The following is a 15,316-nucleotide window of genomic DNA, read 5'->3' on the forward strand; positions in this document are numbered from 1 at the left end:
CTGGTTAGCGCAGGGACATCTTAATGGCCGCTAGAGAAAGGCAATCTCTGGATCCGGATAGACCGTCCCCAGCCGCGGGAACCGGATGTGGCCTTCATCGATTCCGTGTCCGCCGTGCTTTCTGAGATACTGACCTGATGTGACAATACTAATTCTGCCCTCCGCATTCAATGTATGAAAAAGAATTCAACGAAAGAAAAAAAAGTTCTGAAGCAGAGGCCTAGGGCCCTGAACAAGAACATCCTTCGAATCAACAGAGCACTTAAAGAGCCTTCAAAGGATTTTGAGCATTTTACACTCATTTCTTGGGTCATTTTTAATGTGTCACCTCATACAATTAAGAGTCCTCATTCGGCAGCAACACGTATATTAATGTTGTGAAGCACACAGAGAAGGTTCAAGGGTGGCAAGGTATGTCTTAGTCATAAAGTTAGATGTGATTTGAAAGGATTAACAGGACAGGAGTTTGAAGAGACAACGCATTTCTATTTCCATCATTTTCAGTATTATAATAATAATAATAATAATAATAATTAGAAAAGTATTTCAAATTAATCTATTTACAGAACTCAAACTGTAAACATGGTAAGTGTACATTTAAAAGCAACACAATGCCTTTCTACATATAAAACTGCATAACCCTCAGACATGCCCTGACAGGGGTTTACACCATTTTAGTTCTTAAGTCAACACTGGAGATGACATTTACCAGTTATTTTTACCATCTCAGCATTCGCCTAAGAAATTTAGGTTAGGTACGTTACTGCAAAGCCAAAGTACCACACCAAATGGCAACCATTAGGTAGCTGTGCTGCCTGCTTCTTTCACTGGGAAGCCGAGCTTGCAATCGAGGGCTCAACTAAGACGAGGAGAGAAGGCAATTAACAAACATCATCCTCATTCCACATCTTCCTGTGACAGATCATTAACAGTGAAGCAGCCAGCTTTGGCCCACATCACATCAGGCAGTGATGACAAGACCAGCGTGTCACCGTGCATCAGCGAGCCGTCAGACACGCCGTCTCGGAGCGACCACGCCGGAGCGACACACACTCCGGGGACGAGGGGAAAATACACTTCCGGCCGTTTCCTCTTTTCTGGGGTAAACAGCTCACAGCCTCCTTGCGATGAGCAGCTAGACCAATGGACCTGGGATGCTCCACATGGGGCATGCTGGCAAGGTTGTAGGTTTGAACCCCAGGTGACTCGCTGCCCTTGTACCCTGGAGCAAGACACTTTGAACAAGCTGCGGTGAACCAGCTGCTGTGCACGAGTGCAGTGTGACATGACCATTTTGTTATTTGCCCAGGGCATCTTCTGAGCAAATAAAGATAATAAATGTTTAATTACAGTAATGTATAATAAATACATTTGCTGTGCTCCAGGATGAAGTCCCAGTGTCGGTGGGTTTTGCTGAGGTTATTCAAATAGAAATAATTAGAGAGATGCCTGTCTAGCTGTCAGAGTTGATGGAACATATCTCTCAGCCTGAGCTGTCACTTCCAGTACCGTGGACGGGATCTGGGACTTGGGAGAGGGAGGCACTGAAACTGGAAATGACAGGAATGAACCAGTAATTGAAAGGTCTCTGACTCTGTCAGGTGCTTAATAACATCTCCTGGGCTAGAGCACGAGGGAGGAGCTTGTCCAGTTCTGTGCAAGCGTCACACCCTGAAGAAAAGTGTGTGTGTGTGTGTGTGTGTGTGTGTGTGTGTGTGTGTGTGTGTGAGACAGACTAGGATTGAGAGGAGTATATTACACATGTCAAAGGTTACTGTTGTGCAGGAAGTGTCATCTGTTGAGTGGTGAAGGTGGCATTTTGGCATAGTCAATGGAGGCCAGGGGGACTTGGGCGAGCAGAATCCCATCTGGCATGGATCCTGCTCCTGACAACCCATCAGCTCCAGTCAAGGGAGTGTACCGCCATTGCTAAAATACAACGGAAATCTTTGCCATTACGGGAAGTCCTTTCACAAGACGATACACTGTCAACTAAATATTCACGGGGCATTTTCACTGTGGATGCCCTTGTCTGGCAAAGGAGTGCCCTGGGGTGCAAAGAGAGGGAACGGGGCACTGCTGAATAACCAAGACCTTTCGTCCAAAGCCAAGTACGCTCAAACAAGGACACCCTCCTGCGCAACACATGAATAAACAGCAAAGCAACATTCCAGAGCCTACAGGAGAAAGCATTTGGGAGGGGGGAGACAAACCATGGGCAAACATAAGTCCAACTTTATGGATAAATAAGTATAGAGCGCAGGTTTCTGGACTGCAGAGTTGCCAGTTGACATTAATTTCAATTCCTTTTCTTTCTCTGGAGGCACCACACTAAGTTGCAACAGAACAAGACTTCAGTGGTAATCTCAGGTGTGTGGAACAGGTGCCAATATGGGGCTCCTGGACTTGAGTCAGAACCATTAATAAAGACTTACCCATACATGTTGTGAAATTGTACCACCAAACAGTGGATTTCTCTTGAGTCTGAGTCCACAAACAGGTCAGGCAGAAGTGATCACAGCAGTTTTAGTCACGTGACATTTCAGTAAATAAGAGCTATAAGGGTTTCTTACACTTTATTTGGGTGTTGGTTTTTTTGGCACACATTACGTCAATGGATTCAACAAGGAACAAACACACACACACACACACACACACACACACACACACACACACACACACACACAGTCTGAAACTGCTTGTCCCAAGCAGGGTCATGGCGAGCTGGAGCCTAACCCAGCAACACAGGGCGCAAGGCCGGAGGGGACACACCCAGGACGGCACACTAGTTCGTCACAAGGCACTCCAGACAAAAGGGCAAATGAAACAAAAGTAATCCTTCAAACTAAACTGGGCACCAAGTGTCAGAATCGCAAAGCCAGCATATTCATTATGTAAATAAACAGGAATTATAGGCACTGCTTTGTTCATTTAGAACCATGACTAGAGAAACACACTTCAATAATTTCAGGAAAGTTCGTTTTTATTTTTGAAGACTAGACAGATCTTAACAATTAACACCTCCATACTGGCACAACCGCCTCATGGTAAGACACGTAAATAAAAGTGAGACTGCGAAACAGTGCGGTGTGTGAGCACAGTCGCCTCAACTGCCGTGAGCACATGTTCCACGACGCGTGTCTCTCAAGGTTGGCACACACTGAAATTTCAAAACCAAAAGTAACATCTATACCCATGAAACGCGACGCAGTCGTTCCGGCAACTAAAAAGAAGCCGGCGCTGTGTTTATGTCGCAGCGGCACATCTAACAAAGTGAAACATTATTGACATAAGGTCACAGGTACATGTTCTCAGATGAAAAATGACATAATACTTTGTCAACACACAGCAGCACGGGGGGGGGGGCGGGGGACGTAAACAAAAGGGAACGGGAAAAATCCTGAGCTTCAACACCAGCAGACACTGATTGTGGCAGGAATCAGCAGGTTCGAGGTATCCATAAGATGCTTTTGGAGGCAGGGAGCGAAAGGCTCAGCGGAAACCACAGCAAGGCAACATTAAAGCAACACACTCGGGTCTCCTTCGGGGATGGCTCCACACGTTAACTTGCCGAGGGGGCATAACCAGAGGTAGAACAGAGTACAGGCAGTGTGACTCCAGACTGGAGTGTACAGGTGTAGAAAGCAAGATAGAGAGACTGAAATAATCCTGAATTTCCTTTATTCCACATACAGCCCTACACAAAGCTAGAAACTATCACCAGCTGATTAGTCTAAAATGTTTTGTACTTTTTCCCCTTTGTATCATGTTTTCCCAGGACCACTTTGGTGCAAGATGGCCATCGAGCAGCTGAGCAAGAGGCGCGTTCTTGCATTCATGATACCGTGCTTTTGACAAGACTCAAAATTAAAGTTCAATTCAAAATATACTTATAGAGCACTCTTCTTACCACAGTAACAGAGTGCTGAACAAAGTTCCAAAGAATGACACAACAGAGAAGGGAGTGATGCAGTGCAGATATTCCATATCTATATCCCATCTATAGTTGACTATTTGGATAAGGCAACTGAGGAGAGAAAAACAAATAGACTTCCATCTGTGAAGGGGAGGAAAAATAAACCTCTTGGTATCCGAGTGCTAATGGATGACCCACCCTGCTGGGCATTCTAGTGTGGTGACAGAGGATCTCTGTAGAAATATCAAATGTAAAAACCAGTGCATCTAAAAAGAAGAGGAGAGCTGCCAGGTCAAGAAATGTGAAAGGCCTCTATCCCCTTTGGGCCACATCAGAGTAGGAAACCCTGTGTGCCGGCCGGCACTGTTTCCATTTGGCAATTCAAGAAAGCAGGTGGCCCAATGGTTGCTGGTACAAATCCCAGGAGAAATTGCTTTCAATACCCTTAATCAAACACCTCAATAACCGTCCAGTAACATGTAGACCAAAAAAAAAAAAAAAAAAAAAAAAGACAATGTTAAACAATGAAGCTGTAGAGCAAATAATTGGTGAGAATAACCTCTTGGCTGTTTGCATACATGGAAAACATGTGACTAAGATGGCAACGAGGGCCACAACAGCAAGTTATGGGTGGTGATGTCTATAATTCTTTTGGGGCCCCCGGCACTTCGTATACATCCATCAGGATAGGGTGCAGGTGCTTTTATCCATTCCCTAGATTTACAGCCCCACCTAGACTCTCAGAGAAGCAATAAATTGCATTTTGCGTTACATCACGTTTGGCTTGCGGTCCGCTTTACAGTTGAACAGCCTCATCCATCAGGAAAGATCACAATAAATAGGTGAAGCACCATCAATAATTCTGGACACAATATAATAATAAATAACGACAACAACCGAAGCGCCTTGGTTATTCCTGTATTTGTGGACTTAAAGGTGGCACGTCGCCCCTCTTCCGCTCGCGAGAACTTGAGCAAAGGCCGAGCAGCTGTGCGTCAACAGAACTGCAGAAAAATCCGTGAGCCCCAGGGCCCCTTTACGGCGATCCAATTTTTAAAGGCTTTGCTCTCAACTGTTTTTCAGATTTCTCCGGGAGGGGCTACGATCAGCCAGGGGGCTGGTTTTCCACCAGGCCACTAAACCAATTTCCCTTCACACCTGGGGCCGAAGCACTGGGATGCTCACTGTCCTCCTGCAGGTGAACCCCTTGGGACACCCCTGCAAGTCATCAATGTATAACCTCTCCAGCATTTCGCCCGCTGCAATCCACAAGCTTTGCTGCCCTAATTACCATGCTGTTGAACTTTGTTACATCACCCTGTGGGTTTAGCTGAAAGTACTGAGGTGGGGAGGGGGCACAGTGCCCCCTGTCCGCACCTTCCGGTCGATGCCTTCATTTTGCTGTAATTAAGGGCTTTAGACCTACTCTACAATCATGGCTCAATTGCAAGTGACTCTGTTCAAGAATTTGTTGTAGAGATAGTAAATGCCAGAACCGCTAATTCGACCAAAATTCCAATCTTCTCAGCAGTCTTCGGTGTGAATCTGCTACTAAAGAGCAAGCACAGTTCCTTGACATTTTATTTCAGTGACTGCCAGGATTACTTTCACTGCTTATTACAGCAAGATGCAAAATACAGACCTGAGTCCCAGTGTGACATTCTCAAAAACCCCATCTTTAGGAATACCCTAACCCTACCATCAGCCCAAGCGAGCTGCCAGCTCCTTCATCCGCAGCTAATGCCAAACACCGTGGAGGTCATTACGCGACCTGTAAACCACACACCGCTGTTCTAATAATGCAGAAAGAGCTGAAATCAAAACTACTTTCTTTATGTGTTTAAAAACAAATATATAGTGAGTGCACAGTTAACCAACACACAACTGAGTGACATTGTTCCACCACAAACAAGGCCATTATCAAACTGAAGCTATAAACGTTGAAGAAAGGCAGAAAAGGGAAATATTATAGTAATTAAGGACAGAGAAAATACATGTGTATATCTAGATAAGAAAGATACTCACATAAAGGACAAGGGAAAAAGAGGTGCAGTACATGTGAAAGACAACTTGGTATAATACTATAGTAAATGTAAATACTCGTATGAAAAAGCTGCCAGTGAAATTTGGAAGAGGATGAACTGGACTAACTAAAGCAGCTCCCTTCGCTAACGTACGTGACTTCTGTTCAAAGTTACTCGAGGCCACCAGGAAGAGAAATAAGGTTCGACGGGAACGTGCCGACGGGCCACACTAATCCCCCCGCGCAAGAGGGTAACAAAAGTGATGCTGGCCCCAGCCGTGGCCTCCTGCGCTGGACCTATGAGTGTGACAGGACTGACTGTGTATGCAGCTCGCAGCAGAACACAATACCCGCCCTGAGTTGCATGCCTTCGGGAAGTGGGCGGACAACCGGGAAAGCGGAAACCAGCACCGTGGCCTGGCAGAGAGCAGTCTGCAGACGCACGGCCGACGTAAAGGCGAAAAGCGTCTCACGCTGCTCCCCGCGAGAGGTCTACTTAAAACTCATTACAAAGGATATGAGTGGCAAAGGCCTGCTGCTGGCGGGCATATCGAATGATATTACCGGGTGTTCATTAGGAGCTTTGTCTTGTTATAGGGGCGGAGCGGAGAGCGCTGCTTCCCCGCGACATTGTGGTAATGAGGGCAATCTTTGCTGAAGAAGTGGATTCTTTCAGGCAGGGTGCTTTCCCCACGTCAGGGAGATTAAGGTTAAACCTGCTGGAAAAACCACACATCGGCTGGCGTGCAGACAGAACCAGTTGTACGTGCTCCTCCTCTGCGTGAAATGCCACACCAGTTATTATCATGTAGCATCTAGGATGAAACGCATCAATAATGGCAAAAATACTATCCTTAATGACCATCTCGCCTTCGTACCCAGCTTTAAAACCATTCGGAAACGGCAGCAATTGAAGTCGGCGCCGTCTACAATGGGACTCGGCAGCCAGCAACTGCCCACTCAATCACTACTAAAGAACTGAAGCAGACAGAGACTTTCCAGCACAATCAGTGTCTCGCCTGCTCTCCATTACATAATCCACTCCCTAACAATTCATGCATAACAAGCAGCAGGAGTCCATAATGCACATCGGTGAATGGTAAGACGTACCAAGGCCGGGCGGCACCTCGGGGCACGGCGGTACAGGCTTGGCGGTGGGTGTGATGTTCGCTTCAGGGCGAGCGCTGGCGACGTGGTCCGCGGTGGACAGGTAGCCGGCGAAGGTGGCGTTGGGCCGCGAGAGGTTGTACAAGGGGTGGGTGCGGGAGGACGACGAGTTCCGGCCGTTGTTGAAGCGGCTGAAGATGTCGAATCGCTGGCTGTACACGTCGAAGTAGAGGATCATCATGATGAGGAAGTGCACCAGGCACAGCAGCAGGACAGCCTTGCAGATGCGCTCCAGGGTCCTGCCCAACATCAGCCGGGTCATGGTCAAGGCCGTCCCCGGAAAGCGCTCTCAGGCATCCGGTCGGTCCGCTGTCACACGGTGAACCTGGACTCGCAGAAACAGGCAGAGCAGAAACATGCCGTTTCGGTTGTTCGTCCTTCATGGTTTTTGTCTGCACATCATTTGCTTGCATGGCCAAAACTCACCATGGTACAGAGACTCACGCAGATACTGCAGACCATGATTTTAATTCAAACGCTACAATATCAGTTCTTCCAGAAACAAGAATTACACCCAGTAAATACAGACTTTCTTCTTGGATAGTAAATTCAAAAGGTTTCTAAGAAATGGTCACGCCTCAACGGACCTCTGTTCCTATGCAAAAAACACCTAAATAGGCATTGATCAACATCTCCTAGTACTTCTTCATGGACTATGTCCTCTTAGATACTATGTAAATTATGATTTGAGGGCCAATGCATACAGTGCACAGGACTGTTGCAAAATAAATGAAAGGCAGAGAGGACACAGAATCCTATTTCTGCCTGGTTGGTGACTATTTGGCAGGCCATACACTGCGAATTCCGAAAACCATTTCAATTCGAACAGCTCCGCATACTGCAATAATGCACGTTTCATCAACTCGGGGACTTTGTGAGCTGCAACCACAAGGGGAAAAGGAAAGGGGGGGGGGGGGGGGGGGGGGGGGGAGGTTTTTCCTAAGGCTGAGAAGAGGCTGTGCAGCGATGGCCATGGAAAACAGGCTATGAACAATTTCAGCTTCCGCTGCTGCCTCCAATCAGGCAGAGGAAAGGCCTGGAGAGGGTCGCGGGGGAGGAGGGGTGGCGGGGGGTCCGAATGAGCTTCTGCTCAGATGCTGAGCCCCTGGCATAGTTTCAGGTGGAACTTCACCCCAAGGGAATGTTCCCATTTCACAGATGGCTGCCGGGAGAAGGCTCACGGGGAAAAGTCGAACAGAGACATGGGTGGGGTGGGCCGGGCCCCAAAACCCTTTGTAACCACTAGTGGACTCTGGACACACGGCGCAGGCAGCAGGGTTGGACAGCTAAGATGGTATTAACAGGGGCGCAACTGAGGCCGCCAGGTTGGAATCCCAGCGGCTGGACGATTATCATAACCCAAAGCTGCGCTTACAGCCATCCGCTGGGTTTAGTCCACATCCGCCCTCTGGGAGCGAGTCCAGCGAGCACAGAAAGGCGCTCCTGTCACCTCCTCTGCAGGAGAATTCCGGCACGCACTCACAGGCACCGGGGGGTGGAGGGGGAGCAAGAGAGCGAGCGAAGGAAAAAGGGAGAATAGGAGCAAAAAGGAGGCGAAAGCCCTTCTTCGGGCATCGCCTCGACAGGGAGACCCTGTTGCCATGGCAATAGTCACATGACTTGGGGAGTGGGGGCACGAGTTAGCAGGTATGATCAGATTTCAACACCAGGCACAGTGCAGCGTAGTGACACGGCACCAAATTGGGGGTGATGGGCGAATAACGGCTGACTGGGTGGAACGGCAGCTTTCTCTGATGTCGGCGGGCGCGAGCCGCAGGAGTCTACTCTTTCATCAAGGAAAGCAGCAGCAGAAGCGGGTTTCACCACAGTGCTCAGTGCCGCAGACGTCCGCTTGAACCTCGGCCACTCAATGCCATCTTTGCTCCTGTCACAACTCATGTGGATTTCACTTTGAAAACAGCCTCCTTATTTATTTACCCTATTTTCGCTATTGTTCTGGAGCAAAAGCCTAAAAATACTACCTTGACTGCGAGCGCTGTCTGAAAGCAGATTTCGTCCGTCTGCATTCCACTTACATTACTTGTGAAGTATTAGCTTAATTCGACCTGCGAGAACGTCGCCGCGAAAGCTTTGTGGCGGAAAGCTTTAGCGGGAAGGAAAATAACGTCCTTTGTTTCTGCTGAGCCGCGTCTGTTTGCCGACGTCCTAACAGAATGATGGCAAACACGCTCAGCAATATTCCCCGTTAATCCGGAGCTCCCTGACATCTTGTTTCCTAATGCTGTCAGCTAATTACATCCCCTAAGAAATTCGCATAATGTGGTTACAAAGACCTAATGAGCGAATGACCACAAACTGAACTACATCTTTGACGTATTTCTAATAATCCCGGCACATATTAAAATAGAGTGGTAATTCAGAAGCTCCGGAAGAATGACAGCAGGGGGAGGAGGGAGGGGGGAAAAAAAAAAAAAAAAAAAAAAACCCCACACATCCCTCATCAATGCCTGGCTTTATAGATTGTTTTCATTAAAAAAAAATTAAAACTCATTGGTAGTGTAATAAAATAAGGGATGTGTCAGGGCTTCGACAGCCTACAGAGCAGACACTGTCACAGAGAAAACTGAAGTCCATGGCAGAGCCATTAACTAAAAAGAATCCATCTGCGCTCGACTGCGAGAGGAGAGGAGAGGCAGAGGCCATTACTCCGTTGACGTGGTAAATCAGTCCAATCTCACTGCGCTTCAACACAACAGTGGACAATGCAGCCAGACTCAGAGCAAAGAGCTAGTTAAGGCAAAAGGACCCAAAACCAAATGCACTCGACTACATTCCATCCGTTTTCTATCATCACAACACTGACATTTAAGTCACTTAACACGTCATTAATTTAAGAGACATAAGGAATACAAGCATAAGTGCTGAGCTTTATGGCCATCTATTGCAGGGCTATCACTCTCGTGTAAAGTGTGACATCACAGGGGTCCGAATTACACACGATGACCGCCTAAGTGCCCAGTCGCCAACATACTTGCCAATTGTTTTGCCAGCCCTGGAAATACAGAAAGCCAAAATGGATTTTCAAATCAGGAAACAAGACTGAAAGAATTAAAGCTAATTTAATTGCTTCATGCTGCGGAGCTCGAGCCATTGTTACAAAATCATTATGCAACACTATGCAAGCAATGGTAAATTGCAGAGGAATAAAGTACAAGACAGACTTCTTCTGACATTCCCCGGCTGCCGTGAAATTTGCAAGGGGTACATGTACTCTTGTATGATTCAAGACAGCTAGAGAAATTGCCCGTTCCAAAATTGTATTCAAAGGGCGGTTTGATGTGGCTCTGCAAACCAGTATTTTCTAAATTAAAATTGATGAATTCGGTATACAGATCGCATGGTTTGGACGTGAAGTTAGGAGAGAAGCTGAGATGTGGAGTGAATTTAGATTTTTAGTTTGTGCTCAATAAAACAGCGCTTGACATTATTTAAGAGAATTTCAGTTTTCCCCATAAATCGAGGAATTTGGGGTTTTCCCCCCCCCCCAACACTGGCACATTTCACACTTCATTTGTCGTACCTGTGGCTGCACTCGAAATCCTGTTGCCAGCCTGGGATGCAGCTCATGGCTGTTCTTTCCCAGAGGGCTGTTGTTTGTGGGTTAAGCATCTGAAATCGCCTTTACACTAAAGCAACTAAGGGCGCGAGCACACCGCACACGCACGCACATGCAATACTGAGAATGTTAGCAGTTTAAAGAGCTTGAGCACTCAGACACTCCTCCAGAAACACAACTGATGCCATATGACCTTCCTCTATACTTTCACAGCTTTATAGACAGTAAAGAGTACAGAGGACATAAACAAATGTAACTGAAAACATGTTAACTGATGATTTTATCTAAACAATGATAGGTTTTCATACTGAGCTACACAGAATGATTTACCTATTTACTTGACTTTTTACTGTGTCAAGTATGTTACTCAATGGTACTACAGCATGAGCAATTGAAACCTGGTCCTCTGGGTAGAAAGCAGCAGCTCTAACTACTCCACCACTTGCTGCCCAGGTAAATGACAAAATTTAAAAAAAATAGGTTCAGATCGGTTTTTGTGCTGCACGAGGACTCAAGCGAGCTTCTCAAAACGGGCTGAAGTCCCTGAGAAAGGGCTGTTCAATGTCAACATTTTAATTGTTCAACCACTGACTTTTCAAAGCAGTAGAGCATGTCAGTGTCCCAATAAGCCTTGTTAAGTGTGAATCACTGGGATGATTCCCTGGCTACGATGAGACGCCCAACGTACGCGACAGCTTTGCCGGTTCACCGCAATAAACTTGCAGTGGATCGATCGCACTTTATTTAGCACGGAAAAGTGCTGCCGACCTACAGATGACACACACGCCCCAAAAAAAAAAAAAAAAAAAAAAAAAAAAAAAAAAAAGAAGAAAACCTAGTTTCAGTTTTAAGTAGGTATATCTCACTAAGCTAAATAAACAATCTTTGGAAAAATATTATTCTGACATGATTGGATTTGCTTATTGTCCTCATAGATGGTGTCAGACTCAAATCCAAACACTCTATGGATCACAAACCAAAACACAAGAAGGCCTTTGTAGGACTTTTAATGGGCCAGTGGAACACCAAGGGCTTTTGTTACATGGGTGTGCCATCAAAACATTTTAGCCATCTATTAAAGTGGATTTGACACTGGTGTGTATTAGCATGACAAGGGTAATTCCATTTCCTACAATCTCTGAGCTTGCACGGGGGGGATTTGAGGCCCATGCACATCAGTGCGACTTTCAGACTCGGATCTGCCTCTTTTTGGCCATAAAGGACTGGCCTCCTGCCATACGGGGAACCTGAAGCGCTCCTTCCCAGGAGGCACCATACATTTGCCACCTGGATGTTGCTGAGAGAGTAAATTAATGCTGTCTATACTGGTTTTAAAGCACCTTGTCCCCCTTTGTAGACGTTCCTCTGGGAGAGCACCTGGGCATATGGCCTAGCCACCGGGGTAAGGTGAGCCACAGGGCCCGGCCAGTTGTGACTCCACAAACATACGAACTGCAGGAAGGCTGTTCGAGAGCTGACTGTCAGCACCGAGCTTAGGGGAATAGCTAGGAATTTATGGGCCCCTTGAGGAAAGGGGGGGAGGCAACCAAAAAAATTTAAAGGAATTTGTGCAAATACCGCAACTTTGACAAACTGATTTGAGGGGTCTGGTGAATAAGATGAGGATCAGAAGGTCCCCTTCAAAGAATAAATAAAACAGCAACACAAAATTTGCTGAAATTTAAGATTCAGTTTGCAAATTGGAGAATTTATTATTGCATATTAAATACATTCTGGCTTGCCCTTTCCTCCAAAGTGACTTACAGTGTTAAGCGACTTAATTATTTACCCATTTACAGAGCTAGGTCATTTTTATCAATTCAGGGCAAGTACCCTGCTTAAGGGTACTGTACCAGGAGATGGGATTTCAGCAGGAGTCCTTTGAGTGCAAGATGACAGCTCTAACTACTGTGCCACCTGCTGGTCCCTACAAAGCCCCACAGCTCAGGCTAGACAGAAGGTCTGGGGAGACTGTGGCTCTCCAAGCCTGCAGACTGGAGGCAAATGGTAAGAGCAAAAGGTTAAATAAGGCCAGAAAAGGTGAGATAAGAAGGTACTCAGCATAAAATCTTAGTTTTGGCCAAGCTGCAGTGCTTCCACAAGGACGAGTCACGGGTGAAGCAGGTGTTGGAAAGAACTGAACAGACAGCAAGTGGCACTCAGATCCTGGAGGACCTGCACAAACCTGGCAGCTGCCAGTTTGGCCTTTGTTCAGTGGTACTCTGTGTGGAACCGTGTGCTGGACGCCCGTATTGCTGTTCTCAGCATCAGCATCCTTCTGCAAGCGAGCAAAGTCATTCTAAGACATTAAGCTGCATTTTCCTCTCCAATAACAAAATAATCTCTCTTAAGGAAACAATTTTCAAATGTCTCAGCCCTCCAAAAAATAAGCTCTCAAATAGTGTTAAACATTCTTTAACAAGCTGGAGATGCAATAACTCCACTTAATTTGCATTTAAAAATAATTTACTCACTACTCTTGCAAGTAGGGTAACTTCAAATTCTACATGGATAAAAACAAATAACTTCTCCTACATCAAAGAACTTGTAAAATAAGCAAAGTTAATATATTTATAGCACAAAGAAAAACATTCATAACTTTGAATTTACTGTCAAATTATGTGCCATTAGTTCCTTCTGTGTTAGATCAGACTTACAACGTACTGATTGTATTATGCAGGATCATTCATACTGCAGCCACTGTACTCAGCCCTACAGCCTAGGCTTCCCAGGATGGGGTCTGGACTGGTATCTAGCAGTCAGTCAGTGAGAAAGCAGTGGATTATAGAGCACAAGGTCCCAAGAAATCACCGCTCTGGGAACAGGTAGCACAGTGATTAACGGCATAGACTTTTAACAAGGACGTTGCCAGTTCAAGTGTCAGGAAAGGCTCTGATGTAGAAGTCATCAGGACCGTACATGGCTCAAAATTCTACTGCTAAATATCCAACTGCAAGAGAAAGCCAAATAAGAGGGTACTCTGCATAATTTTTTTTTTTTGGGGGGGGGGGGTTAAAAAAAAAATCAATAGTAGGGATTCCAGTTCCAGCTCTCCTGCAATATGTAACACAGAGAGGAAACCAGAGAGGTGAAGAAGCAGGTGAGGTTGTCTGAAAACATCCAGCAATAAATATAGCTGAAGAGCCAGACCTCTCTTTAATCGTTCACAATGAAGTAGGTGAGCGTGACAAAAATATCCCGTGGCACTGAGAGAAACGGTATCACACATTCAAACAAACCAGTTGTTCGGCAGTAATTACAAAGAGCGCCACAGCGACATACATGCACTCCCCAGGAAGTGTTATGAGGCTCTGTTTCAGAGTCAGCCACCCATGGTGGACCAAAAAAAAAGAGGAAGGAGAAGAAAAGAAAAGAGAAAAAAAAAAAAAAAAAACACATGCTCTTGATGTTGGAGATGTACACGTGTTATGGGCAAAAGGATCTGCAACGTGTTCTGTACGTTGGATTTTTATCACATTGTCTCCAAGTCTCCTTTCATAAGACTATGTCTAAAACACAAGTTAGCTCCTCTCTTTGTTTTGGCACAAAACGTACACTTACGGCAATGGGTTTGAACCTTCTCTAACCTGCAAACCCCTCATCAAATCACCTGATGAGCGCACATGCTGTGGTCTCATTTCCTTCTGGAAACACACCTCTGAGCAGCAAAAGTGCCCAACTACAGGTTACACATGATGACATACGAGTGATCAGCACTGATTTCACTTTCTCAGGAGCCAGACTGAGTTTTGGATTCAATTATTATTAAGCTCATGCCATTGCCCAAAGTAACTCATATTGTTAGGTTTGTTCATTTAGCAAACACTTTCTCCAAAGCGACTTATAGCATTAAGGTATTTACAATTATTTACCCAGTTATAGAGCTGATTCATTCTTACTGGAGCCATTTAGGGTAAGTACCTCACTAAAGGGTACTACAGCTAGAGGTGAGATTCAAACCTACAACCTTTTGGTTTGAAGGCAGCAGCTCTAACAACAACAACAACAACAACAACAACAACCTGCTCCCTGTATACTAAGGTACTAATAATATTTACCCAATTTAACAAGTGGGTAATTTTTACAGTATCAGTTCATGATAAAGTGCCTTGCTACAGTGTACTACATCTGGAGCAGGGGTTGGATCATGGGATCTTCTCATTGCAAGGTGTCAGCTCTAATGACTACACCACCTGCTGCTCCACACCTGTACTTGGCATCTCACATTCACTCATCCATTTCCAGTATCCATTCGTTACATTCATATACACCCAATACTCCTTCGGCCTTAGGGAATATTCCTCGGCATGTCCTTCACTGAGGTTTTATCTGCCAGGGGTCCGCGAGCCTCAGCTGTAGCACCATCAAGCTGAAGGAGGATCGATTTCTGCCTTAGTTTGAAATATGTTTGTTATAAACTTAATTACAGAGCTGGTCTCCAAGCTCAATTGGTCCTCAACTTTTCCTGCCAGTGGCTCTGAACGCACGTGACAAAACAAAAGATAAAGACACTGTCGGCACAGTTTGTCTCTTCTCCCCGCTTGCAGATGTGCTTAGTACTAGTGGATTCTCTTTAAATCAGCCTCAACCCGATAAAAGTCTACAAGAAAGGTGTTTCAAAGTTAGCCCATTC

The 15,316-nt window shown here is 45.7% G+C and overlaps 1 protein-coding gene across 3 annotated transcripts in view; it reads right to left on the reverse strand.

Moving 5' to 3' along the window:
- The window catches only part of b4galt2 (UDP-Gal:betaGlcNAc beta 1,4- galactosyltransferase, polypeptide 2), a 118,104-nt gene that overhangs the window by 91,920 nt on the left and 10,868 nt on the right, over nucleotides 1-15,316 (reverse strand). For all 3 annotated transcript variants that reach the window (XM_018753681.2, XM_018753682.2, XM_018753683.2), the window contains exon 2: nucleotides 7,050-7,431. In XM_018753681.2, the coding sequence (XP_018609197.2) occupies nucleotides 7,050-7,368 (319 nt within the window). In that variant the 5' untranslated portion in view covers nucleotides 7,369-7,431. The remainder of the gene's footprint in view (nucleotides 1-7,049; nucleotides 7,432-15,316) is intronic.

The sequence above is a fragment of the Scleropages formosus genome, chromosome 3 (assembly GCF_900964775.1).
Source record: "Scleropages formosus chromosome 3, fSclFor1.1, whole genome shotgun sequence".
In the NCBI taxonomy this organism is placed as follows: Eukaryota; Metazoa; Chordata; class Actinopteri; order Osteoglossiformes; family Osteoglossidae; genus Scleropages; species Scleropages formosus.